The 27,714-nt window shown below is 36.2% G+C and overlaps 1 protein-coding gene across 1 annotated transcript; it reads left to right on the forward strand.

Moving 5' to 3' along the window:
- On the forward strand, window positions 1–27,714 carry PLSCR5 (phospholipid scramblase family member 5). The gene is made up of 7 exons (XM_036755698.1): window positions 1–145; window positions 1,381–1,544; window positions 9,643–9,685; window positions 10,899–11,119; window positions 18,381–18,542; window positions 23,028–23,189; window positions 27,676–27,714. Exons 1-7 carry the CDS (start codon window positions 1–3, stop codon window positions 27,712–27,714), a joined length of 936 nt encoding a protein of 311 aa, XP_036611593.1.

The following is a 27,714-nucleotide window of genomic DNA, read 5'->3' on the forward strand; positions in this document are numbered from 1 at the left end:
ATGGCAAGATTACTACTGCTTGGGATGTCTGGTTTCAGCTCAGATCTTCGGGACTCCAAGCCCAGTGCTCTATCCATTGGGCCACCTGCCTGCCCCTCTATGTTGCTGCCATCAGTAATTAATGCATTTTCCACCATGTACACAGGTATACCAGTATTAGTTTGGGTTCTTCATAGGTGGCCAATAGTTCTAATTTCATTTACCATTGCTATGGAAACTTGCTATGGTGAGACATGTAGAATGAGTTTATTTTTTTTCACATGGCAGTCCTTCAAATATTTGAAGACAACTGCAATTTTATACCATCGTTAACAATATAATTGACAGGTAGATAAACATTTATTTATTACATGTTTACTATGGGACAAACACTGTATTAAGCATTATGGATACATACAAAAAAGCAAGACTTCCTATACTCAAGGACCTTATATCTAATGGAGAAAGACAACACACGAGGAGGAATTGGAAAGTAGGAGCGTGTGGGGGAGGAAGCAGACAATAGTGGCGGAGGAGGAGGATGAAAAGAAAGAGGACCAGTTGGAAGAGGAGGAGGACAGAAGAAGGTGAAGCATACCTGGGGTTCTTTTGAAAGTGGTAATCCTGGGAGAGAGTCACTGATCAGGAGAGTAGGACCTCAGATGGGAGAGTTCTTCAGGATGGGAATGCAGAAGGCAGGGAGGTGTCCAGAGCGAAGTACAAGGCAGTCCTGTTGACCTCACAAGATCATTGATGACTTAGACAAGGTATTACACATGAAAACACTTTGTCATTTGTATTGCACTATACAAATTTTAAGTGTAAATTCCAAGAGGATGTGTTTGTAGGGTGATAGAAAAATGAAAATTTGACAAGGCTATAGAAGGTAATAGGCTTGAAGGAATGAAAAATAATGTTTTCTGAAATTGGAAGAGGCCTAGGGCATGGATAGAAAACTGAGAGACTTCTGGTCTATAAGTAGAATACATTAGGAACTCTGTTAATCCAGAGAATTCTACCATTTAATCCCCACCTTTGTCTATGAATCTTCATGCAATGCTCCTCAGCCAGTCCTGACTTTCAAGAGGACTTTCTTAAAGTAATTTGATCACATGATTTATCTTTTACCCAATTCCTAAAAATGAGAATACAGTTAACCAATTCAGGCCTCTCTTCTTTATGGTATTCAGTTGACCCCTGCTAGAAGTCCTAATAAGCTGTGAGAATGGTGGACAGGCAGCTGAGGGGGAAAGCAGAAAGGCACTTCTTTTATAGACTGATAAGACAAGCACATCAAGACTTCAATGAAAACCAGAACAAAGAACAAGTGAACTCTTCACCTAAAAATAAAAACAATGTCCCAACTTTTAAAAATTATATATGGCTCCAATTCTCTTGCAGGTGGTCTGTATCGGAAAAGCCAAGGCCTTCCTGGTTTTGTCCCAGGCTATCCTGACCCTGATCACAGTCGTTCCACTGTGCCTTCGAATTCAAGGAAGCAAGTATTACTACCGCCTCTCCCACCACCTGTCAATCTCCCTCCTGGTCTAGAATACTTGAGCCAGGTGTTTTTATCTTTTTGTTTCTACAATCTGCAACCCTCAACCCCTGCAACAACAAAAAATGAATTTATACTTAAGACATTGAAAAAAGGTTTGGTAGCTAATTTGGTTTTCCATTAATTTTTTTAAAATTCCATTAAAAATCAGTATAACATTATAAAATGAGTATAAAGATTTTTGTGTTTTCTTTAAATCTTCCCTGTTGAAGAAAAAATAGGGGATAAAAATTTGTACAATATAGTACTCTTTTTTTCCTAAATCCTTAGTTGTACCATTGATTTCACTATGAAATATTAGTTCTGAAAATATATTTCAGATCAAAACTATTTTCTATTTCACATTTACTTCTATTTCTAGTTTACTGTTTCTCTTTCTATTTCACATTTACTGCTGGTTCACTTTGTTTAGCAGGTTAAAAGATATTTGTGTAGTGGTCTTTCAATTTATTAAATATATTTCATTTCATTTCATTTTGAGGGTTAATTAAATGATCTGTTCTTCTCAGAACCAAAAAGAAATCTGTTTTTCATCAACATATAAAAGAAAGTAAATGCAGGTTTCATTGGGCCAATAGTTACAAAAGACATATTTTATATCAGTCCCAGGAATGTAATTTACAAAATCATTGATATTTTCACCAGCTAACATATAAAGGGGGAACTATTTAAATGACTAAAGATAGATTTTTATGAGAATTAATGTTATTAGGACTTAAGAAAGGCTATAAAGGTGAAAAGAATTTCAGGACCTATTGTTACTAATACGAGCTCTATAAGTGACTCAGTCTTAAATATAAAAGAAATAATTAAACATTTTACATCTATTTAAATGTAAATGAATTAATATTCATGTGTAAAATGGCATAGCCTTTTTCTTTTTGTTGTGATGCTTTCTTCTTTTTTATTATTAAATTTTATTTTTAATTGGTGGAATAAAACAAGCATTTCCATAACATAGTACAATAAAAAAGGTGATCACACATGAAACAAAATCTACTGGGCACAACTTGGTATTGCTTTCAAATATACCACAAAACTGTCATGTAAATTTCTTAATTTTTATTATTATAAGTTTCCTTTGTCCACTCCTTTTTTTGATATTATCAGGTCATGTTTATTTAGTGCTTTATCTTCTGTTTACTCTTACCACATACTCTGTTGTTCTGGGTCTCTTTTTCGTGTTGTCATTTTGTTTCGCATAATGGTCTTTCCTTTTTAAAATGTATTCCCCACAATAGTTGGTCTTAGTTTTATTATAGTATACCATTATAAGACTTCACAACAATTTGTCTAGCCACTTCCTTATTCTCATACATTTAGGTTGTTTGCAGTTTTGATTTTAATTACCAAAAAAATGCTATTTAAAAACCTTTACATGGTTAGCTTCAAATTAATGGTAATAATAACACTTTTAGAACATGTTTCCAATAATGGAATTATAGTCTGAAAGTGTAAAGATGATTTTTATAACTTTCATTATAGATTACCATATTTCTCTACCAAAATAAACAAGAAACCAAACACAAAAACTGCCCCAATCCCTACAATTTTGCAATTCCACCAACAATGAGTGAATCTACATGCTTATCTACAATAAGAACATGATTTTTTATTTTCCCTTTTAGAGCAGTAATGGTATGGTAGGTCAATTGAGACACTGTTGTAGCTCTAATGTCAAGCCTCTTAGACTTTAATGCTGACTAGTTATTACAGTTATTAACTATTTCATGCAAACAAGAATAAATTCTGTAGCTATTAGCTCAAAGTGCTTTGGGGCAATATGAACATTTTTGGAACACAGGCTCTGATTTCAAATAATTTTATGATCTAGTTGGAAGACAAGAGAGATGACATAAAAAGATAAAAGTACCAGATAAATGGAATAGACGTCACATGCTAATGGAGATCCAAGGAAAGAGAGATTCTGTGGTATAGTGCAATGGCATCAAACACAAATTGAAATGGAGGCAATCCAACCATACATAAGGATTGCTTCAGGCTGCATATTGACTTAGAAAGCCACATATTAATGTTATCTATGTTCTATTGTATTTTTATTGATTTTTGTCAAATATTTCCCAATTACATTTTAATTTAGTTCAGGCCAATGCATTGTAGTGTTACCGTACAGCATTTGGCATCTCTGGCTTAGATTAACCAGGTAAGACTTCATCAAGGAGGTGAGATTTGAGCTGAATCTCAAAGGATAGAAAAAATCAAGCAAGGGAAAAGAGATAGAAAAGGCATTCTTAGTGGGATGAAGGCTATTTCCCAAACTCAGGTATGGAAGCCTTTCCCAATACTTGGAATAACACTACCCACTGAATCTTTACCTTCCTTTGTGATTCACTCCAGCATCACTTCCACCCTGGAGTCTTCCCTCACCTGTGCCCACCCCTAATTGTATATGCCTTCTCCCTCTTCATTACACTATATTGTATTTATTTATGCTCATACATTGAGAGACAGCATGATGTAATTGATGGGGCATTGTTAGACCTCTTGAACCCAAGTCTTGCCTCACATGCTTTCTAGCTGTCTTACCCTAGGCAAATTACTTAACCTCTCAGTCTCAGTTTCCTCACCTGTAATATGGGGATAAGAATATCACCTACTTCTCTAGGTGTCTGTGTGGATCAAATGACATCATATTTACAAAAATTAAGAAGTTAGGCTGCCATTGTTATTATTAATCTCCAACAGTCTCAGTTTTTTCACGTATAAAATGAGCAGATTGAACTTGACCTCTGAGTCTCCTTCAAGCTCTAAATCTGCGCTCTTAAGATCCTATGTTGTATCCCTCAAGTTTCCTGAGGGCAGGAATTATTTTATTTTCATCCCCATGTTCTCTAAAGCACATTATAAATGTTGTTTCTCCCAAAGTGCCTCTTTTCCTATTATAGTGAGCATATATTTCTGGACCTACTAATCCTGCAGGCTCATAGTAGTCATAGTAATCTTAGTCTCAATAATGTTGATGATGGTGGTGGTGGCAGGTGCAGTTGCATAGATCTAGAGATGGAAGGCCATAAAGTGCAACAACGTTATTTTACAGATGATGAGGAGTCACTACTGGCCATTAGAGAGCATCCAGTGACCCAAGTCTCATATTATTTAGTTATTGAATATTCACTGGCACTCATCTTAGTAAGTTTCCACATGTATATAATGCTCAAAGTACTTTGCTCACAAGTGAGGTGGCTTATTTCTCTATTGTAATACCCATTTTTCAGATATAGAAACTGAGGCTATAAGAAGTCAAGTGACTTAGCAAGGATCAGCTAATGAGGGTCTGAGGTGGGATTTGAACCTAGGTCCCAAACAGCAATCAACCTCTTAGCTCATTTTTTGGGACATTCTTACATCTGAGTCTACAAAGAACTCATGTTAACACTAATATTGAGTTATCAGCACATCTGCTACAGTTTCCAGACTCTTTGGCATTCTTTCAAACCATAAAGTCTATCTCCTTTATCAAAATCAAATCTCTGTTTCAATTCCCTCAAGGTACAAGAGATTTCTGTTATGCCTGATAGGGTTTAAGCAGGAAGCAGCATATGTTCCTGGGAAAATGTTTATAATTGCAGATGCCTTATCCAGGAACCCACTGGCAGACAAATGCACTTCAGAGACTGAATAGCACATGGAGATATGTAAAAGAGCTGGGGAAACCAGCCTACCAGCTTCCATCTGCAAAGTGGATCAGCTGTAATAGCTGACTAGAGTTGATTAACTGCTGCAAGCTGTTAGACGATGTTGTCAGACAGGGCTTTGCCAAAAATAGAAGTGGTATGCCAGTGCCAGAGGACTGGAATTGCACAATCACATATGGTCATCCCATATCTTCCTCCACCCAAGAATGATCAGATACCCTATGCTTGGCAATGCAAAGAGGCTTTTAAAACTGTATACAACAGAGAGAGAAAGCCTGACCTGAGAGATGCAATCACACACAGCTCAGTCAAAGCAAAGTAAGTTGTCTAGATGCAAGTCTTTGATGCTTTCCTTATCCAGATCTCTCTGAAAAAATGGAAGTTTTTCCTTAAATAAATGAGCATCTTATTCACATGGAGGAGTGTATTTAATTCACTTTATGTAAGATTGGCTTTATTGCTTTTGTCAAGTGAGTATATATAAGTATCCCTATATCGGAAAATATATACTTCGGTCCATTCTTGCTACACACTGCTGTGGGGCCCTGTGAAAGTCACTTAGCTTCCTAGTTAGCTAAGTAACTCTCTTAAGATTTTACATGTATGTATATATACATATATATATATATACACACATATACACATACATATATATGCATATATATACACACACAAGTTGTAGAACAGTTGCTAATCTGCAATGATTGAAGGAATGTCCAGTTTCCTCATTGTGAATTCTCTACACCAATAAATCCACATGTCTGTAACATATGGATACAGGATGACCTAAAAGTCTTAGTGCAGTTTTAATCTTTGATACCTTAAAAATTGCACTATGATTTTTGGAAAACCCTGCGTTTGTGTGTATATGTGTGTATAGATGTAGATATAGAGATATACAGTATATTGGGCTATATGTTATATGTATTATTAAATATGTGTGTGTCTACCATATGTATATATGTATATGTTTTCCATATGCACCTATATAACACACATTGAATATTATATGTGTGCTATATACATACTGTATATGTATTTAGGCATGCATATACATATATACAGATTTGGTATATATGGGTTATATATGTTTATGGAAATAGTATATGTACATACACGCATGTATACGTACGTATACACATATATGAATGTGTATACCTGATATATGCACATTTATTATATACACTATGGGTATGTATACATACATATTATATATATACACACATACACACACGATTTTGTTGCTCTTCAGTTGTTTCTGTCATGTCTGACTCTTTATGACTGCATTTGGGTGTTTCTTGGTAAAGATAGTGGAGTGGTTTGTCATTTCCTTCTCTAGCTCATTTTACAGATGAGAAACTGGGGCAAACAGGATTAAGTGACTTGCCCAGGGTCACACAGGTAGTAAGTATGTAGATATAGTAAGCCTATACACATACATAGACACATACATACGTATACTCACACACAGAATGGCATATTGGAAAAGGTGTTCTCAGAGACAGAAAGATCTGGATTTAAGTCTTATTTCTGACTGGTACTGGTTAGGTGGCCCTGATTAATCGTGTAACCTTTTAATGTCATGAATGCTGATGTGTATTTGTCAAAGAAATTCCTTATCAGGACCCCACTACCTTCATAAAGTCACAGATCTGTTAAATGTGTGTGAATGTGTGCATTTTAGACCTGTGAATTCATAGACAAAAGCAACTCACAGGAAATTCCCTCCATTATTTCAGATAGACAATTGTTATACAGCTTTTGTATAATTGTAGAGTTCTCTGGGGAACTGAGAGCTGTGGTGATTTGTGTATGATCATCATAATAATAACAGCATTTGCATAATGCTTTAAGGTTTACAAAGCACTTTAAAAAGTGTTGCCTTCATTTTATCCTCACAAAAACTATGGAGGAAGAGCTACTATTATCCCCACTTTGCAGGTGAATAAACTAAGGCAACCAGACACTAAATGGCTTGCTCAGGGTCACACAGGGCTAGTAAGCATTTGAGGATGTATTTGAACTCATCTATCCCCCTACCTATGTCATGAGGCTAATCATACAGCCAGTTGTGTCAAAGACAGTACTTGAATCTAGGTCTCCCTGATTTCAAAACTGATTCTATATCTTCTTGGTCATCCTACCTCTCTTCCCCTACATATGCATATTACACTGAGGTTTGCCCACCATGGCAGTCTCCTTATTTCCTACTATAGTTCAAGTGTAAATCATGTTTCTGGCTCCCTTAAACCATGGATAAAATTGAGTCCAATGTTTGAAGTTACCTTCTAACTAAGAACTGCTTGAAATCTGTGGTATTTAGAATTTAGAACATTCAAATAAAATGTATATTTAGACACCAATCCAAGCCCCATCTAAACCTTAAAAATAATTCCCAGTTGATTTTAGGAAAAAAAAAAAGGGATCTAGTCAACTATTTATTGCAGTGCCTTCAAAGAAAAGGTACATGTCCCCAAGCACTTGGTGAACAGACTTGTCTCCAAATTTAACTAATAAAATGTCATAATTATTGATTCTGGAAAAAAATAGTTGTCTCTTATTGCCCCATAAACACCATAGCAGAATTTGGAATAGAAAAAGTATATTAGTTTGCTATGGACAATGGATAAATTTGAATTAGAACACCTTGCCTTTATTTTATTTATTCTGGGGAGGAGGAAGATTTCAACCTCTTAATTATCTGTGGAAAATCTCTCCAACTATTGTTTCAGGGAGTTTCTAATACCAATTAAATCATAGATTTTTTAAGAAGTAGAAATAGAAGTAAGATGATTATTCACCTTCCTACCTGAGATGGTTGGGAATAGCTAGGGAATGAATAGATTTAATTTTTGAATGTTTACAATCCTGGATTTACGGTACCAAACAAATGCCAACTTTTGTCAATGCCTGCTCTGGGTTTCTATGTTTAATGAGTTTTGGAACCTGTTTCTCCAAGGACAGCAGACTTTTTTCCTCTGAAACAACAAAATGCCTGTTGAATTGCTTAAAACCTAATGTTAACTTTTTTTCTTATAAAAAGTGCCAGCTCAAGCTTTTCTTTGGCAAATTATTTTCTTTTATCCAATTGTGCTAATATGTGAAATGTTGAATTTTTTTTAGAAAAAAGGAGAATACATTGGAGGTTTCAGTCATTAGGAAAGAAAAAGATGAAAAAAATAAAGAATCATCATATACAAAGTAAACATGATCTTGTTACAGGGCATCTTCAGATACAAATGTCCAAAACACCTTCCAATACATTTGAATTTCATATTTTATTCTGTTAAAGAAGTGATTTGCATCACACAGTATATTTGCTGTAGTCAGCTTTCTATTATTGGTGGACAGCTTATCTACAAATTCACTGCATGTTAGTTTATTGGCAATTCCTTTTACCTGCAAATAATTACTAAGTCTAACAACAGCAATATTAGCTTACATTTGTATGGGACTTCTCATTTTACACATGAGATCCAATGCGATAATATATTTGGATACATTGCAAACCTAAAGTGCCAGATAAATGATAGTTATCATAATTAAAACAATAACAATTGCTGCTACATGTTCAAATGGATTATTTCTTTGGATCCTTAGAAATATCCCCGTGAGCTGAGTATTACAGGTATTTCTATCCCCATATAATAGCTGAAGAAAAAGCTCAGAGGTATTAAATGTCTTGCCCATGATCACACAGCTGGTAAATAGGGGAGGTTATATTACAAACCCAGATGTTACCTCATGCCTGATCTTTTTCCACTATGGCTGTTTCTTTCTCTGTTTGAGTTCTTGGTTGCTGTGAATAGAATCATATTGTAGACCAACTTGAGTGAAGGGACCACCTTTAACCTAGATCAACTGCTTCCCTATCCAAAGGAAGGTATGAACCAGAAAGTTTACAAAAATTGACTAGCTTTGCTTTAAGTTAGCCATTTCATATCTGTGAGAGATGATTCCCAACAACAAATAGCAGGGAATAGCTAAGGGTGGCAGAAAAAAGAACTCTAACAATCAGACTTTTCCAATGTGGCTTCATGGCTTTGTTAGAAGCACTGTGAATTTTCAGAATGTCTGAGATATCAGCAATCACATGGAAGCTGTATATTCATTGTGAATCCAAAGGTTAATTTTTTTACCATGATTCAGAAGCTCTTTTCCTTAGTTCTCATATCTGAGAGTTCACTGAAGTTGTTATCATTCTTAGCAATTTTTTCATTTAATCCTTCCATGACCCTTTATGTTGTTACTTGAGTACAACAATAATTGTAACCTTTTTTTTCCACACAAGAAATGAGTACTTTCCCCAAATATTCTTTAATAGGGAATCAAAAAAATCAATGAACTTCATGTACACTGTGATTTGTGTTGACGGTTTCTATAACATCTCCAACTTTCCTATGAGGCACAATGTAAACCTGGTATCTCCTTTATGTCATCCTTTAACAGTTAGACCTGATCATTATACACCAGCAGGTGGAGCTGCTTGAAAGTAAGTATGGTACATGAACTTGAACTTTTAGAAATTAAGTTCCTTGTGCTCAGAAAGCCACACTTGTTAATAATTTGATGAGAAATGTAGTTACTAAGTTTCTCTTAAGGTAACAAAAAGAAATCAATGTACAATACATGGAGACTATGATTTCCTCAGTATAGGATACGCCTGATGTGCGAATTTCCTCCATCAACAGAGATCCTGAAGAATCTATAACTTAATAGATAAACCCTAAGCACTGCCTGAGATACATAGAGGCTCAGTGACTTGGCCAATGTCACGTAGTACCTTGTAAATGACTTAGGCATGTTTTGAACCTGTATCTATCTGATTCATATTTCCTACCTACCACACCATGTTTTTTCTAACTTTTGGTATATAACACTGTGATTTTGACAGTTAATTGGTATATATACATATTCCCCCCACTAAAAACAATCAGGTGATAAATTTAGAAGTATCACTTTAAAAATCATCACACCTTTTGGTGGTAATTGTTTATTGTCATTAACACCCTATCAATACAAGGTCATTCTAAAAGATAAGTCATATTCACTCATTTATTTCAGTTTAAGTAATGTGAAGCTTGCTAGTAAATGAACGCATTTCCAATCTACAAATGATTTAACAATTTAAAGATGATACAAAAGGACTTGCTATTGATTGGGCTTTGGTAAATAAATGATTTCCATTCCCACCCCTCTGAATTTTTCCTAATATATGTCTGAAATACAACTAACATGAATACTAAAATGTACGGATCATCCAAACAGAAACTGTCACAAGGGGCATTTAAAATAAAATCATTATCTTAATCTTCAAAATAGAAAAATAACATTTGAACCTTTTGCTATTTAACTTTGAATTTGAAATAGACAAATACATAGATTCCTGTTTATTTATTTGTTAAGTTGAAATGATATGGGAGTTATATAGGAGTCTCCAATTTAGCATAGATCTGGAAGGAAAATGAACAATCTAATTCCATATCATTACCTACAAAGTATCCTCATAGGTCAAGGGATGAAACTGATATAAAACAAACATAATTGGAGTCATAAATCTCAGATGATATGAAATGGGTAAGACAAATTTAATGGTGTAGTTAGAAGTTTGTTTTTCATTTTTTTCATAATAAATGGACTTCCCATATACATAGAGAATTAATACTGGATATACTAACATTTTGATTATTTTTCCCCTCTCCTAGTGATACTTGGCACTGAAACTTCCAACAAATATGAGATTAAAAACCGCTTGGGACAAAGAGTGTACTTTGCGGTGGAGGAAAGCATCTGCTTTAACCGTAATTTCTGTTCACCATTAAGATCCTGTACCTTGAGGATCACTGATAACACTGGTAGAGAAGTGATTACAGTGCACAGACCATTGAGATGTACCAGCTGCTGGTGCCCTTGCTACCTACAAGAGGTTAGTCTTCTTCAATATCACTTAAGTGGTTTTTTCCTTCCTCTTTAAATAAATAAAATAAAATATTCCTATTCAAATAGCATTCAGTTTAAACCCTGGACAACTAATTTTTAATGGCTGTAATTAGTACGCCATGCTTTAAGAACAGACTGGTTTGAGAAACTGATAAGTGATTAAGAATTTTCATTTCCAACCAAAACTATGGTAAATTGGGAAACACACACACACACACACTGAGCCTAGGGCAAGTACCATAAATTGCACTGGGGTAAGTAGCAACAAATGTGCTCAGTTGAGGGGAAGGGGAGCAAGATAGTATGAGGGAGGAAGTCGTCCCAGCCTACTGTAGGGTAGCTTCCTATTTTAACTGATCATTCTTGCTAAATGTTAAAGTGTTGTGTATATAGTGGTGAAGGCATCTCAGAACTATATCTGAATTTGGCACCCTCTGACAAAACTCTGATTGCCATACTCAAGTGGAACTTTATTTTGCACTTCATCTAAATGGTGTGTGTATGTGTGTGTGTGTGCGTGTGTGTGTGTGTGTGTATGTACACACACACACACACATATATATACATACATGTTTGTGTATATATATACTCATACACATGTATCTATATACATATACACATGTGCTTATATACATATATGTATGTATTCTACTATATCACTGTAATAACTATGTCCTTTTATATCTAAAGATGAGATTTCAGTAAGAGATTGTCAATGATGTCAATTACAGTTATGAAAAGATGAGCATCACAGTCTAAAAAGCTTTACCCCACTTATATGGTGCATAATATGTAGAAGTATAATTGTAGATATAGGTGATAGATATATGGGTATAAGGAGGGACAGAGGGAGGGAGGGAAGGGGGGAGGGGGCGAGGAGGAGAGGGAGAGAGGGAGAGAGGGAAGGAGAGAAGGAGAGAGAGAGAGAGAGAGAGAGAGAGAGAGAGAGAGAGAGAGAGAGTGAGAGAGAGACAAAGAGAGAATGAATATCATAGCTCCAGAATCCATCAGGAATAGTCAGATGGTAGGAAGACATAGCTCTTCAAACCTTCTCTGGTCACCTACTCCATTCATTATGGTGAGATGGAGGACAACTAGGCATTAAGACCTGGCCTGCTGTTACATCCTAAGGTATTTCAGGCCTTACCATTTACTCTGCCTGGATGCCCTGCACACCCTGAGGTTATCATCTGACCTACTCTCATAGCTTAAACACCACCTCCCCTCTCTGCATTACTACCACTACACTCTTAGAACTCCTTGGACTTTCTATCCACCTTGAAGCTGAACTGGTTTTTAATGTTGTCTCCTTCAATTAGTATATGACCTCCTTGAGGATGAAACTGCCTTGCTTTTTCAGTTTATATCACTAGAACTTAGAATAATGCTTGCAAAAAGTGAGTGCTCATTAGATGATTTTTAGCTCATCCATGCATATGTCAAACAGGTTCTAGGTGTCTATAGAATATTCCAACTTTTCTGTGCACCAAGAATATTACATAACTAGTATAATGGTTCATCAGCAGAGCTTCTGATCAGTTAACTGCTACAGTAGCTATCTACAGTTCAGTAGCTTGTTGGAAGGAAGGTGAAAGGCTGGTGAGAACTGGCTCGTTCCCTTCATCTCTAAAGGATAGATCTAGGATCAATGGAGGAAAGGCGCAGAAAGATTGAATTTGGTTCAATGAAAAAACAAACAAACAAAATGTCCCTAGAAATAAGAGTTACTCAAAAATGAAATAGGATACATCTGGATTTAATGGTTCTATCCCTCACTCAAATTGGAGATTAACATTTGTCAAGGTTGTTATATAAGGGATTTCTGTTTTAAATACAGATTGGGCTAATGGCCTCTAATATTGCTTCAAATACTGAGTTTTCCTGATCCTGTGAATTCATCTTCTACAAACTGCAAAACACATGAACACAATAAAAGTAACATTGAAAATTCCTTCAATGAGATCACAGAATATGGCAACCATCTTAAAAAAAAATGTTGTTTCCTTCCTTCTTGTTTTAAGATAGACCAATTAGGATTATAGGCCTAGAACTAAAAGAGATCACAAAGGCCATCTCACCCACCACACTCACTTTAAATAATAGGAAACTGAGGCCCATTGAGGTTAAGTTACTTGGCAGAGGTCATGGTAATAAGTATAAAAGGGAAGAATCAAATCTAAGTGTTCTGATTCTAAAACCAGTTGCTTTCCCCTATACCATGATGCTTTCTGCTGACCCAGAAACTAAACATACTATCTTAATATTCATTAATAATAAACTACTTTTGTTCAAAATCACCCATCTCCTTCCAAAATTTTAATAGAGTGAATGAACCAAGGCACAATGTGCTAAACAGCTGAATTGAAGCCTCACTTTGTTCAGTCAAGTAGAAAAAAGTAATTTCAGAAATATACATAGAAGAATGATGAGAAATATGCAAAGAGGTTGTATACAAAAAGGTAGAATCAGAAATGAAGGAAATCTGAAATTATGGGGTAGGAAACTTTTGGAGAAAACAATGGGGAGTCACTAAATAATTTGGAAGATTAGATATCAATCAAGTTGGAGTATAATAAATACACCTTTAAAAATACATGTGTGATTAATCAGAAGGAGAGAGACTGAAAGCTGAGAATCTAAAGAGAAATGTATTTCTATAGTCTTTGTGAGAGACATCTGAGGGTTAGATGAAAGTTATGATTGGAATAGAGACAAAAGAGGGAATACAGACAATGTCTAAGTATTTCCCATTCACTTTACATTATTGTTCTTTTAAATGGAATCAGTAGTTGTACAGATAATTCTACTGAAGTGGGGGAGACATTTCTGTGTATATCTGTTGCTAGAAGCAGTAGAATTTTAAAAAATTATCATAAGATGCATATAATAGCAAAAACTAGAAAATGACTCAAAGGTATTAGGAATCTTATAGTGATATATAAATATGAATGAATAATAATGATAATAATAATAAACATTGTTTTGGGGGAATAAATAAGGTAGGAACATCTCTTACTTTGTTTTGTGCAGATCTGTAATTTCATCAGCGTATGGAACATCAATAGAGAAGAAATGTTCTCAATAGATTTCTCTGCAACTTTGAGGCTTAAATCGTTTCTTGTAGCACTGAGAATTTAAGTGGCTTTCACAAGGTCTCATGGGCAGTGTGGGTCAGAGGCCAGGTTTGAACCCAGGTCAACCTGACTCTAAGGCCAACATATTCATTATGCCATGTTTCCTCTCACTCTTTTATATAGAGTAATATGATAAAGAAGAAGAAACACAATGGGTAGAGGGAACATTAATTCATTCTAATCCAACAATACTCAGTTACTATACCTACTATATGGTAGATTCAGTTTACAAAATTAAAGAGTGCTGAGATGCTTGTGCTAAGATTAGTACATTTTCATTTAAAACCAATTTTTTGTTAAAATTATGTAGGAACCCTGAGGATGTGTGTATGTGTATTTGTGTGTATGTGTGTTTATACAATAAAATTAGAAAGGCTGAATGAAAGTAAGCAGAATTTTTTTAAGTCTTCAAGCAAGAGTAATTTTTTTAAGACTTTCACTCAGCAGAGGCCACCCACACACACTAACCCTGAGTCATGCTGATTAGCCTAACCAATTTTCTATGTATAATAAAATCCCATTGTAAATAATTTTACTTTTCCATGGATTCCTTATAAAGATAGGGAAAGGCCCAACAATTTAATTGGTGAGGAAATTCCAGGTCAGAAAATTAATTCCCTCTAGCAAAGAAGATCAATACCTTCTTGCAATTTATTGTCATAGAATATTGCCTAGAACAGAAGTTTCTAGGTAAGTGGGCCCCATGCCACCCACATTCTTGTTGGGCCTACTCAAATTAAAATATAAATCTGATCTGATTTTTACATGTTGATATATTAATAATAAAAAGAAACATATAAACATATGTTGTTTTCTAAGTCAAAGTGCAGACTATATTAGTGGCCCCATTTCTATTTGAGCTTGACATCAGTGGCTTAGAGTCTTGAGATGCCAAGTGATTTGCCCAGAACACCACAAGTCGATATGTGTCAGAGGATGGGACTTGAATGTAGTTCTTCTGGGTTTTGAGACCAGTATCCCATACACAGGGGAAGTTAGGTGGTACAGTGAATAGAGCACCAGGCCTGTAGTCAGGAAGACTCATCTTCCTAAGTTCAAATCTGGTCTCAGCTACTTACTAGCTGTGAGGCCCTGGGCAAGTCACCTAACCTTGTTTACCTCAGTTTTCTCATGTGTAAAATGAGCTGGAGAAGGAAACAACAAACCACTCTAGTATTTTGCTAAGGAAACCCCAAACGGGATCATGAAAGGTCAGACATGATTGAAAATGACTGAGCAACAATACCCAATACACCGTATCATACTGACTTGTCCTGGATTCCTCATACTTTGGGTCAAATCATTTCCTTTATATTCATAGTGATGACCAGGACCTCTTCTATTTCTCTTACCAGAATAAAATTTGTGGCTTTGGTCTTGTATGTTCTTTTTTTTTTTTTTTTGCTCCACATCAACATTCTAATTAGAGTGAGCAGCACTGATTTGTATGTAGAAATTTCATATGTCCTCTTCTTAGGTTGTATGGATATCACTAATTTACTTTTTGTTTAGTGTATATTAATACACTCAGATGCTTGGTAGAAAGATGGAAATAGTTATTGGCATGGTAAACTTATTTAAAAAAAAATAACATTTTAAAGATTTTTTTTTGTATTTTAATTGTGAAACAACTGGTTTCCAATCCGTGTTTTTCCCCAAATTAGCAGGCTAGTTGAGGTTATTTTGGCCCATTACATTCTACCCATTACGTAATTATTGAAGTGAAAAAAAAGCTAGAATATTAGTTGAAAACTCAAATGAAATCATGTAGGTAAAGTGGGTTTTTTTGCCACCTTTAGTTGAATGCGCAATCCTTGTGGGTAAGGGCTTTTTTCTTTTTATCTGTTTCAGTTAAATTAAATGATAATTTATATAGCAGTTACTCTTCACCAAATATTTGCTAGATTAAAAGAAAATTGTTCATCCCTCAAGGAGCTTACATTCTGCTGATGGGAAATGATATGTAAACTGATAAATAAATACAAAATATGTAAAATACAAACAATACAAATATATATACACAGTAACTTTGAGGATGGGGAGAGTAGTAGCATTGGAGATAAAAGAAAATATCTCGTGTAGCAGGTAGATTTTGAATTGAGCCCTGAAGGGACTAAAGTATTTCAAGAGATAAGTCAGTAGAGAGAGAATTCCAGATAGGCGAACCAGCTTGTAGAAAAGTGTGGATATGGATTATGGAATGTATTCCTAGTACCTACCACACTGTGCCTTAAATTTAAAAAGCATTTAATAAATATTTGTTGAATTGGCAGACTATAGAACACTCTCTTTGCCATATTATTATAGATAATAATAATATCCAGCAACTATTGGTATTTAAATATAATCTCAATGAAATCTTGAACTTATATTGCTGTTAAATGTCTTGATTTATTTTTTTCCCCAATGTAAAAGTAAATGTGCAGTACATAGTGGTTCTAGGTGATCTGAATTAACTTCATTTTGCCACATTACATCTTGGGATAATAATTCAATCAATAAACATTTATTAAGCACCTACTATGTGCCAGCCACTGTACTAACTATTGGGAATACAAAAAGAGACAAAGGATAATCCCTGGGACCTCAAAGAGCTTAGAATCTAATTAGTAAATGACACTTGTTTGCTTGCTGTAACCCAGGGCTGTCCAGCCTTAGATTTTATTGAAACAATAGACAATATATTTTGATTTGCTATTTTAGTGAGAGCTCTGTGGTGGCTAGGATTTGTTTACTAAAGCATTTATGTAAGTTTCTATGTTTGTAGGCCGACCTGCATAAATCGCACTGCCGGCTGCATTTTGGACAGCCCTGCGTGTAACCCATTACTTTCTCATTCATTTATGACCACAGCTTACCAGTTCTGAGTAACACTGGAAAGATGGTAGTGAAACTCAAAACCTTAATTCACGTATGTCAAAGTTCATGCTCGTGACCTTGAGAGTGTTGGTGTCAGACTGTCATTGTTTTTTATGATCAAAAGGAAAATCTGGGAAAATGTCAAAAAAATCAGATAAAGTGAACTCTGCATATAGTTTATTGTATTGCATTTTGGGAAGCATTTCTATAAGGCATTTGTATCATTGTCTAAATATTTCCAAGGTACTTAATAGCTGCTAGTATTTATATAGTGCCTTAAAATTATCCAAACACTTTACATATATTGTCTCATTTGACTTTCCAATATTGTTTTTTTCTATTTGGAATACACTGGTCTAGGGATCATGGCATTAAAGCAGAGGAGGTAAAAGGTATTTCTGTATCTCTTTTGCAAATAAATTCATATTAAGATCTCCATGCCTGGTTAACCTGTTTAATATTCAGAAATAAATCAATAGAGGAATTAAGAATAATAAAGTTTAATCTTGGTCATTCATCACTACTTTCTACATGAAACCTAGAAGCTATCTTCCACCCTCTCAACTCAATACATTGTTTTTCCTTTTAAAAAATTTGGTACTATATTTGTAAATATTGTGTCCCCTGATACAATGTAAGCTCTGTGAGGACAGGAACTATTGCTTTTTTGTCTTTGTATCCCTAGCAGAGTGTCTGGAACATAGTAGTGTTTTAATAAATTCTTGTTGATTGATTGATTACCCTGAAGCTGATGGTGTCCTTAAAATATTCAGAAAGAACTATTTCCTTTGAGGCTGTTACTTAGAATGATGCAAAGAACTGGCAGAGTAACTTGCCTGTTATTGCTGATACTAGGGAGGCTGAGCCTAGCGGATTGCTTGAGCTTTGGAGTTCTGAGCTGCAGTAGGGCTAAAATCTATCAGGTGTCTGTACTGAGTTAGAGACTCCAGTGGTGAGGTCCTGGGAGTAGAGTGGTTACCAGGTTACATAAGAAGGGGCAAATCAACTGAAAATTGAAAATGGGATAGGTCAAAGGAACTGTACTGATCAGCAGTGGGATTAGACCATAAGTGGCACTGCTAGCCTGGGCAAGATAGAGAGACCCAGCTTGGGGGAAAAAAAAGAATGATTTAAAGAAAAATAAACATGATTTCATAACAATCCTCGTGCTTCACATTAAATTATCATTATGTTGCAACCAAAAATATTTTGATCTTAAAATTGACTTGATTCTCCTCTTGTGTCTTCTTACAGTTAGAAATTCAAGCCCCTCCTGGTACCATAGTTGGTTATGTTGTACAGAAGTGGGACCCTTTCCTGCCAACATTCACAATTCAAAATGAAAGCAAAGAAGATATTTTGAAAATTGTGGGTCCCTATGCAACATGTGGCTGTTTTGGAGACGTTGACTTTGAGGTATGTTCCTTTGGGGAAAAAAAGTGTTCATCTTAGATCCCAGCTTTGTATATCATATTTTAGCCTTTTAGAGGTTAACACTTTGAAATATATCTAATGTATGTTAGGAATAAATGTTTCTAAACAATTATATAGGAATCTTGCTTTGAGTGAAAATTCTGGTCTTTTAAATATAATTCCCAATTTTTAGTTGATAGGCAGTCCTAGAATCAAGATAATTCACAAGTTTATTTTTTAATCAGCCTCACTATTCATATTTGAATAACCTACAGTGTTCATTTCTAGAAGTCTGAGTTGTTGTCAGTGTTTTCTTAGGTTGGGGGGGAGGAGAAGCAGAAATCACAGAATTTCTGAATTGGAAGGGAATGAACTCAGGATCCACCTAATAATCCTTCTCATACGTGAAAGACCGATACAACATACCTGAAACTCACAAGTAGTCCAGGCTTTGATTGAATACCTCTAGTAAATGACCTCCTGCTATCTCTAAGGAAGGTTTGTTCCATTTTTTGCACAACTTAAATTATTATGCAGGTGAATTGATAATTTGTGAAATTATGAAATGGGGCAGACATATCCAGTTCTTCGGATACTCACTGGGAAAGACCATGATGTCACCAGGAAATGGGGTTGCAATCACAATTTAATAAGGCACAAAGGGTGTAGGGGCAAATCACAGAGGAAGTATATAAAAGTGGGGAAAGTGGGGGGTTCAGAAGCAGGCAGTATAGGGACAGAAATGGCATAGGGAAGGAAAGCAGGCAGTGGGGGAAGAAGATAAAGGCACAAATAATTGTTCACATAACTAAGGATTAGAGTTTGGAGGGCTCAGCAGCTTGGCCCCAGTGGAGATATGGAAGAGGTTGGGAGTGGGGTGGGGCAGGGGTTTGAGGTCTCATTTTGATAGGTTTCTATGTGACTTCTGCGTTCCCTTTTGCTTACTTCCTGCTAGTATTACTTTATATTGACTACTGATAAACTTACTACTGTGCTAGACCCTGGATCACACTTGAACAATGTGATACAGTATGAAAGTCTTAAGCTTAGAGCCAAGAGAGATTTGAATTTGAACCATAAGCCATCCAGCTCTTAGTCATGTGACCATGTCAACCTCTCTGAGACAATTTCTAAAACTGTAAAATGGAGATAATCAAATATGTGGAGCCTGCCTTGCAGGGTTGTGGTAAGGATAAAAGGCAATAATGTATGCAATGTGCTTTGTAAATTTAAAGTGACACATAAATGCCAGTTACTATAGTCTTTTTTAAGTAAGCATACTTAATATCTCCTTTGTTTCATCTTATTAGTTTTTGCTTAATGCTCTAGACTATTGAGACTTTTTTTGATTCTTAGTATTTCATCCAAGATGTTAGCTGTTTTCTCTCCTTTATATCACTTGGAAAATGTATATGCCTCCCATGTGATAGGGAGTTCAGTGGATAGAATTCTGGACTTAGCATCAGTAAGACTTGAGTTTGAATCCTGTCTCAGATGTACTTCCCATATAACATATCACACTGGGCAAGTCATTTAGCCACTGAGTCTCTGTTTACTCACCTGAAAAATAGCATCTACCTCATAGGATTGCTGTGACGATCAAATGAGAGAGTAGAAATGAAGGGCTTTATAAAATGCAAAGGGATGTGTAAATACTGGCTATTATTACAATGATGATGGTGATGATGATATATTATAGAAAATAGGCTCTTTAAATGTAGAGAATGTTTCACTTTTGTCTTTGTGTCACCTGCTGCTAGCACAGTGCCTAGCACATACTAGGTGCTTAATAAATGCTTGTTGATGGATGTACTACTATGTTTGAAAACATAGGGCTGAAGGCAGGACCCTATGGCACTCTACTAGAGGCCCCCTTCTAGGCTGATATCAATCTAGTAAAAAGAATCGTTGGGCCAGATCATTCAACCAATAGCAATTCCTCCTAACTGTACTACCATACACGTTGGAAGGCTCTGAAGAGTCTGTCAAATTCTTTGCTGAAATCTAGGTATACTAGGCTTCTAACCCTGTCAAAAAAAGGAAATGAGGTTATTTGCATTTGATCTACTTTTGATGAACTCCTATTGCCTCTTCGTGACCGCTCCGTTGCTTCCTGCTCATACACCATTCCTTTCATAATGTATTCTAAGTTGTTGCCAAGAAACAAAGTCAACCTCACTGACCTATGAACAGTAAGATGATATGTGAAAATCAGAAGTTTTGTTTGTTCTAATCTTGCAGCATCTCTCCTAATCTTCACAATTTTCCCAAAAATCATAAAAAAGGACCACAAACAGAGCAGTGAGTTTTTTTTTAACTGGATCATTTTGACCTAGTGATTTGAACTCATTGAGAACAACTAGGTGTACTCACATCATCTCCTCCCTTATCTTATATTTAAATTACGCCTTCACCATTTTGTGCTGTTTTCCTGGCTGAAAATCATTCTCCCTGACTTTTAAACACATGCAAAATAGGAGTTGAAAATCTGCTTTCTATCATCTGTTATCAACATTCTCTCCAAAACAAGAAAAGATCATAACCTCTCTTTGATCTTCCTCTTGACCTCAACATACCCTAAAAAAAAATTAAAAAAAAAACTTCTTATTGCCTCATTCATTCTGATCTTTAGTATCCCAACATTGTTCTATAAGAATATAGGGCCATGTCACACTTAGACATATTCACTTTCCTTTCTGTCATGTGGGAGAGAGGAATGATGGAAACCAGACTTCAGTGACAATCAGAGAAAGAGAACAATCCAATGAATGTTGCTTAAGCTGAAGTACCTACCCTTAGCTTGATTCTTAGTCTAGTGTAAAGCACAACTGATGGCAACCTACCTTGAACCTGGGTGCATCTACTAAGGTTTCTGCATGATGAGATGGCTTCAAGGTCTGAAACCATGTATCTGCCCCAAAATGTGCATCTATCTGTAAGACAGGATTTAGGATAAATAAATAAGTAGTATTATTTTAGCCAAAGTTCAGGGATAAAGGTGGGAATAGTGGTCATCCATAACAATTAAGGACTAGAAATAGTGGACATGTTAGAACTGGAAATAACAATAATGAGATATAGAAAATTACTTCTTTTATTTTTTTTTAAATTATTTCTTTAAAACTTGTTTTAGGGGCAGCTAGGTGGCGCAGTGAATAGAGCACTGGCCCTGGAGTCAGGAGGACCTGAGTTCAAATCCGACCTCAGACACTTGACACACTAGCTTTGTGACCTTGAGCAAGTCCATTAACCCCAATTGCCCTGCCTTCCCCCCTACAAAAAAAGAAATTAAAAAATAATTTCTAAATTTCTCCAAAAAAAGAAAAAAAAACTTATTTTAAAGACAGCTACTGTATTCTTTACTGCTTTCTCTGTAGTTTAATAAAATTATACACACACATAAATATATATGTATATAATATATATATATATGTGGAAAATACATGACTAAAAATAGGAATCAGGCAAAGTATATAACTGACAGGTTAGACTAGGTACTTCTCAAATTTCAAGATCAAGTTTCTGAGGGATGAATAGCAAACCTGAAAATCTTGAATATTAAACCAACAGATATAAGGAGATAACAAACAACATGCCACCATTTAGCCATGGCCAAAATTATGAAAATTGAAAATTTCAATCAAAGCTGCACTCTAAAACCCAAATATTTCCAAGAAGCTGTGGCATCTGTTCTCTGCAACCAGGCTTTGCCATTAAGGGCCTTGGCCTCAAGGGATGGGGAGGAGAGGAGTCTATGGACAGCATAAGAAGAACAGAAGTAGTGACTTTGTAAGTGAAAGGAGCCAGAGATTAGAAGAGCCAGAAACCAGCCAATGACCTGAGGGGTCAACACTTGGGAGGTTGCCAATGGTCATCCAGAAGGACTTGAGCTAAATCAGGTTCAGGTGAATAAATGCTGGGTCAACAACCAGGAGATCTGAAGAGAGCAAGATCAAGGAGCTGCTAACCTCAGGGCATTATGCTTTGCTCACCTTCCAGGCTATCTACTTAATTCAGCTCCATAAACTGAAGTTGTTACTGAGGGCTAAGATGAACAGTCTTACAAACAAAAATGATTTAAATTTCTTACTGATAAATATTTTTATGAACTTTATAGAATAATCACCTTATAAATCTTTATAAGGCACCCAGCAGACTCTCCAGTGCTAATAGATAAATGGAGCAGGAGAAAAAGGCACAAGGCTCTTTTCATAGTTTTTTTTTTTTGGTAGAAAGGACTTTAGAAATAATATAGTCTAATCCTCTCACATCATGGATGAGGAAATCAAGACAATGGCAGGCTGTCTTGGCTTCACAGTATCCTTTCCACTCTACGATATGGCTTCCTTTGTCTTGATTTCCTCTCTCTAAGTAGTAAGAGCTGATGATTAAACAATCCATATTTGTTAACAGAAAATCAAAAAAAGTTCCAAATGGCTTTTGATTTCCTTATTCTCATTGAAAAAAAAATTAACTTGATTTCCACAGGTGAAAACCATTAATGAAAAGATAACAATTGGGAAGATTTCAAAGTATTGGTCAGGATTTGTAAATGATGTCTTCACAAATGCTGACAACTTTGGGATACACATTCCTGCAGATCTAGATGTGAAAATCAAAGCAGCCCTGATTGGGGCCTGTTTTCTCTTTGTAAGTATAGCCAGGTCTCCTTCATAAACTGCATGAAGCATAGTAAGCCATATTTGTTTCTTGTCTAGAGACTTTCTAATGGTTACCTAATCCCGTGAAAATCATTTAACAATTCAGTGCCAGGCAACTCTAAGACAAAAACAAAACAAAACAAACAAAAAACTATAGAACAGTTGATCTGAATCATAGAAATCCCAGATTTGGGATCTCCTATAAATATAAGTGATTATTGGCAATGTGGTGTTCTAGACAAAGAAATGGCCTCAGAGTTAGGAAAACCTGTGTTCAAGTTCTATTCTGACACTAATGTGTTTGTGGGCAAGTCCCCTCTCCTCTCTGTGTCCCCACACCACTGTGCTCAGTAGAACAGTCGCCTTTCTGCATTGGTAGAGGGGAGTTTCCTCTTAGAGGATTTACCACACAGACAAAATCATTCGTCTAGAGTTGCTCCTCCCCCAACAACAATAACAACAAAAGAACAAATTTCTGTTTGGTTATATTTGCACAAAGTATTAGGTTGCTGACTTAATTTGCTCCCCACAATATGCTCCACACTAAACAAATCATGTATAAGACAACTTCTCTGCCCTGCCTTTCCCTCAACTCAAATCAAGTCATCAGGCATTTATTAAACCCCTATGTGCCAGGCACTATGCTAAGCAATGATTGTGAAAAAGAAAGGCAAAAAACAGTTTAATCCCTCAAACATCTCACAGTCTAATGTAGGAAATGATATGTAAACAACTATGGACAAACAAGATATGCCAAGGATAAATTGGAGACAATCTCAGGGGAAAGACTAAGGAAGACTAAGAAAGACTTCTTTGTACAAGGCAGATCTGTAGCTGAGACTTGTAGGAAGCCAGGGAAGCCAGAAGGCAGAGATTAGGAGGAAGACAGTTAATTTCAGGCATCTAGAGTCAGGAGTTTTATGCACAGAATATCAAAGAGATGGGTCTCCCTGCATCACACTGTACATGGAGAGGAGTAAGGTACAAGAAGACTGAAATATGAGGAAAGGACCAGGTTCTGGCAGGTTTTAGAAAACAAATAGAAGATTTTATATTTGATCTTAGCGGTGATATTGAGCTCCTGGAGTTAACTGAATAGAATAAGGGTTGGGTGAGATATGGTCAGACCTGCACCTTAGGAAGATCAACTTGACAGCTGAGTGAAGGATGGACTAGATTGGGTAAAGACTTGAGTCAGGGAGAAGAACCAGCAGGCTATTGCAACAGTTTCAGTAGTTCTATCAGAGGAGAGAAGAAGACATATATACTAGAGATGTTATGAAGGAAAAAATGACAAGCCTTAGGAATTGATTGGATATGGGGGGTAGGGGAACATAAAAAGTAACCTACCTCCAAAGAATAGAGTGAGTTTGGGCCTGTCTGTTGGGCACTTGTAAGCATGTGTGAGCTCCTGGTATAACAAACTATAAATCATCTTTCCTTCCCAACCCTGATATCATTGAGACAAATTTGGTTTTTTGAAATTGATAAAACAGGAATCAAGAAATGAATCTTAAAAACTGCTCTCACAGGTCCTGTCTCAGCTTTTTCAAAATAATCTAATGATTATTCAGTGAATTTCCTCAATGGTCATTAGAACTCAAAGAATTCTTCTGAGATATCTTAACTCTTTCTGCCACATTTTTATGTAATTCTAGTTCCTGTGGGCAAAAGCAGAGCAGTGGAAAGAAGTTTGGATTTGGATACAACCTGTCTTGGAGATGAAAAAGGTCTCAGAAACCAGGAAGCTCAATCAATAGCAGAGCAAGATTTCCTCTACACTGGACCAGGGGCCATTCAGTTGTGGTTGGAAGATCCCTAGTGAGGGCAATGTCCCATTCTGTATCTTAGAGATAGCTCAAAATATTAGGAAGTTTTTCCTTCCATGAAGCCTAAATCTGTCTCTGCAACTCCCAGTAGTTGTCCCTAGTTCTGCTCTTCTGGGCTACCAGCATTAGCTGATATTCACATGGTGCTATAACATTTGCAAAGTTCTTAATATGCAATGTCTCATTTGAGACTAACAACAACAAAACACCCCTTGAATTATAGCACTTTGGGTAGCATTATTCTTCACTGTGCAGAAAGAGAAACTGAGACTCAAAGAATTTAAGTGATTTGTACATGTAAATATTGAAGTCTGCATTTGAATCCAGGTCCCTCCTAAGTTTTAGTCTAGCGCTCTTCTCAGTATACCATGCTGACTTGCCTAAGTCTAATCCTTTAACATGACAGCTTTGCCATGCTCGAAGATAGCTCTCATGTCGCCCCTAAGTCTTTCCTCCTCCAGGCTAAACATCCCCAGTTCTTCAGCCAGTGCCCATCTGATTTGAATTGAAGCCATTCACCATCCTGATCATGGTCCTTTTATGCTCTTCAGCTAGTTAATGCCCTTCCAAAGAATATACACTTGGAACTGAACACAATACTCCTTATGGGATCTGACCCCTGGACCTTGCCTCTCTTAAGGGTCTGAATTCAAATTATAGCCCTGCTACTCACTGGTTGTGTGACCTTAGCAAGTCACTCATGAAAGGACCCTGCTATCTCTAAATGCAATCATTCCTAAATTTTAGTGTTAATGCAAATTTAGTTAAAAGTTGCACAAAATAGAACCGAGCTTGTTAATGAATACCATCCTGAGCATCCTTATATTAGACCTTAGCTCAAGCTTCATGACAAGGGCTGCTTCATTTTGGCCTTTGAATTTCCTACCACTTAGTGTGTAATAAGCACTCACTGAATTCATGGTCACTAGCAGATGATACCTTCAGGTAATCTTCATCTGCTGTCTACATATGTACTCAGTTATGTGTACCTGTTATACCACAAGCCATTTCAAAGCACTTGAAACTGTGCCTGGGACATACTAGGCAGGCATTTAATAAATGCTTGTTCCCTTCCTCTGTTCCCCCCTCATGAACATGTTGTCTCTTCTATTAGAATGTAAGCTCACTAAGGACAAGGACTGGTTTTTGCCTTCCTCTCTGTTGTTGGCTCTTAGCAGAGTGCCTAGAACATAATACATGCTTAATAAATACCTAAAAGCTTGATGTCGAACTCCAGTAACCTCATTAAAAGTTACACACACATGTGTGTATATATATGTGTGTGTATATGTATATATGCACATATATACATATGTGTATTATATGCATATATACATACATACATATTTGCAGAAAAGTAGAAAGGAAATTCCTATTCATACATTTCACCTGACCTTTGCTGAATTACTTTGTCAATCCACACAAGCATTTAGGGAATACTTTATTCACTGGAAGGATATTGCTATCCCCTTTTTCTTTCTTTACTATGTTACCTTAATTTATAATCATACACAGAAAAGGGAGAATGACATAGTAGGTAAAGTTCTGAGTATGAAGTCAGGAAAACCTGAGTTCATATCCTGCTTCTGACACTCATTAGCTCTGTGACCCTGGCAAGTCAAAATTTCGATGTGCCTCAGGAAATTCCTGGGTTAGGTATCAGACAACATGGGTTTAAATCCTGGTTCTACCATTAATGACAGGAGTGGTTTGGAACAGGGCAGTGTGCCTCTTTGGACCTCAGTTTCCTCATCTATCAAGTAAGGAAATTGGACCAAGTGACCTGTAGGGTCCTTTCCAACAGTAGATCTATGATTCTATTGTAGATTGATTGTGCTCTGTTGTGGTGGTGCAAGGAGTTCCAATACTCTATTTTCCATAATGATCATTGAATCATAGATTGAAAGCTGGAAGGGACCCTAATGGTAATCTTGTCCAACTATCTCATTTTACAGATAAAGAAACTGAGTCTCAGAGGATTAAATTACATGCATGAGGGCACACAGCTGAGATGATAGTCAAGCGCAGTGGAGATGTAGACTTAGGTCCTGTCACTGGATCAGCAGTCTTTCTATTGAAAGCATAGACCTTTCAAGTGTCAAATCCCTTGTATATACTCTCCAAGGTAGTTTTCAAATATGTTTGTGACAGCACATTCTTGTATTCAATTCAAATAAGCTTGGAATCAGCCCCTAAACTTTTTTTTCCACATGAAAAATGAGGTATATGTGATGTCACGGGCTTCCACATTTGGCTTGATGGCAAGAATTTCAATTTTCCTCACATAAAAGGCACATCTCATGTGAGAAATTACATCCCTCAAAATGTAACCCAACGCACAGCTCTCCTGGCTAGTCCAGGCAGTCCTATTTGATACTTGTAAACAGAAATGACTGAAAACAAGAGCAAACACCTCCTCGATGCCTGGACCATTCAGATATGTTTTCCTAATTACTCACAGTGTGTAGCAATACTTACAACTTTCCTATTTCCTGCTGTACAGCTATCTTGGCTAAATGACACTTTGCTAGAAAACCACTGGGAAACATAATTGCTTCACACAATCAAAGCTTACATGTTGAGTGTTTGATCTTAATTGTTGCCTTTTTGTATCTTCCTTCATATTCACAGTTTATTTATTTGTAGGACTTTATGTTCTTTGAACATTCACTGGCTGGACTGTAA

Source organism: Trichosurus vulpecula, chromosome 4, assembly GCF_011100635.1.
Source record: "Trichosurus vulpecula isolate mTriVul1 chromosome 4, mTriVul1.pri, whole genome shotgun sequence".
Lineage (NCBI taxonomy): Eukaryota > Metazoa > Chordata > Mammalia > Diprotodontia > Phalangeridae > Trichosurus > Trichosurus vulpecula.

What these genes read in the sequence shown, in the direction of transcription:
- PLSCR5 (XM_036755698.1), top strand. Translation starts at nt 1, where the DNA reads ATGGCAAGATTACTACTGCTTGGGATGTCTGGTTTCAGCTCAGATCTT. An exon ending in GTCTAGAATACTTGAGCCAG is followed by an intron (nt 1,545 to 9,642) that starts GTGTTTTTATCT and finishes ATCCTTTAACAG; the next exon opens with TTAGACCTGATCATTATACA. An exon ending in TTGGGGCCTGTTTTCTCTTT is followed by an intron (nt 23,190 to 27,675) that starts GTAAGTATAGCC and finishes ATTTATTTGTAG; the next exon opens with GACTTTATGTTCTTTGAACA.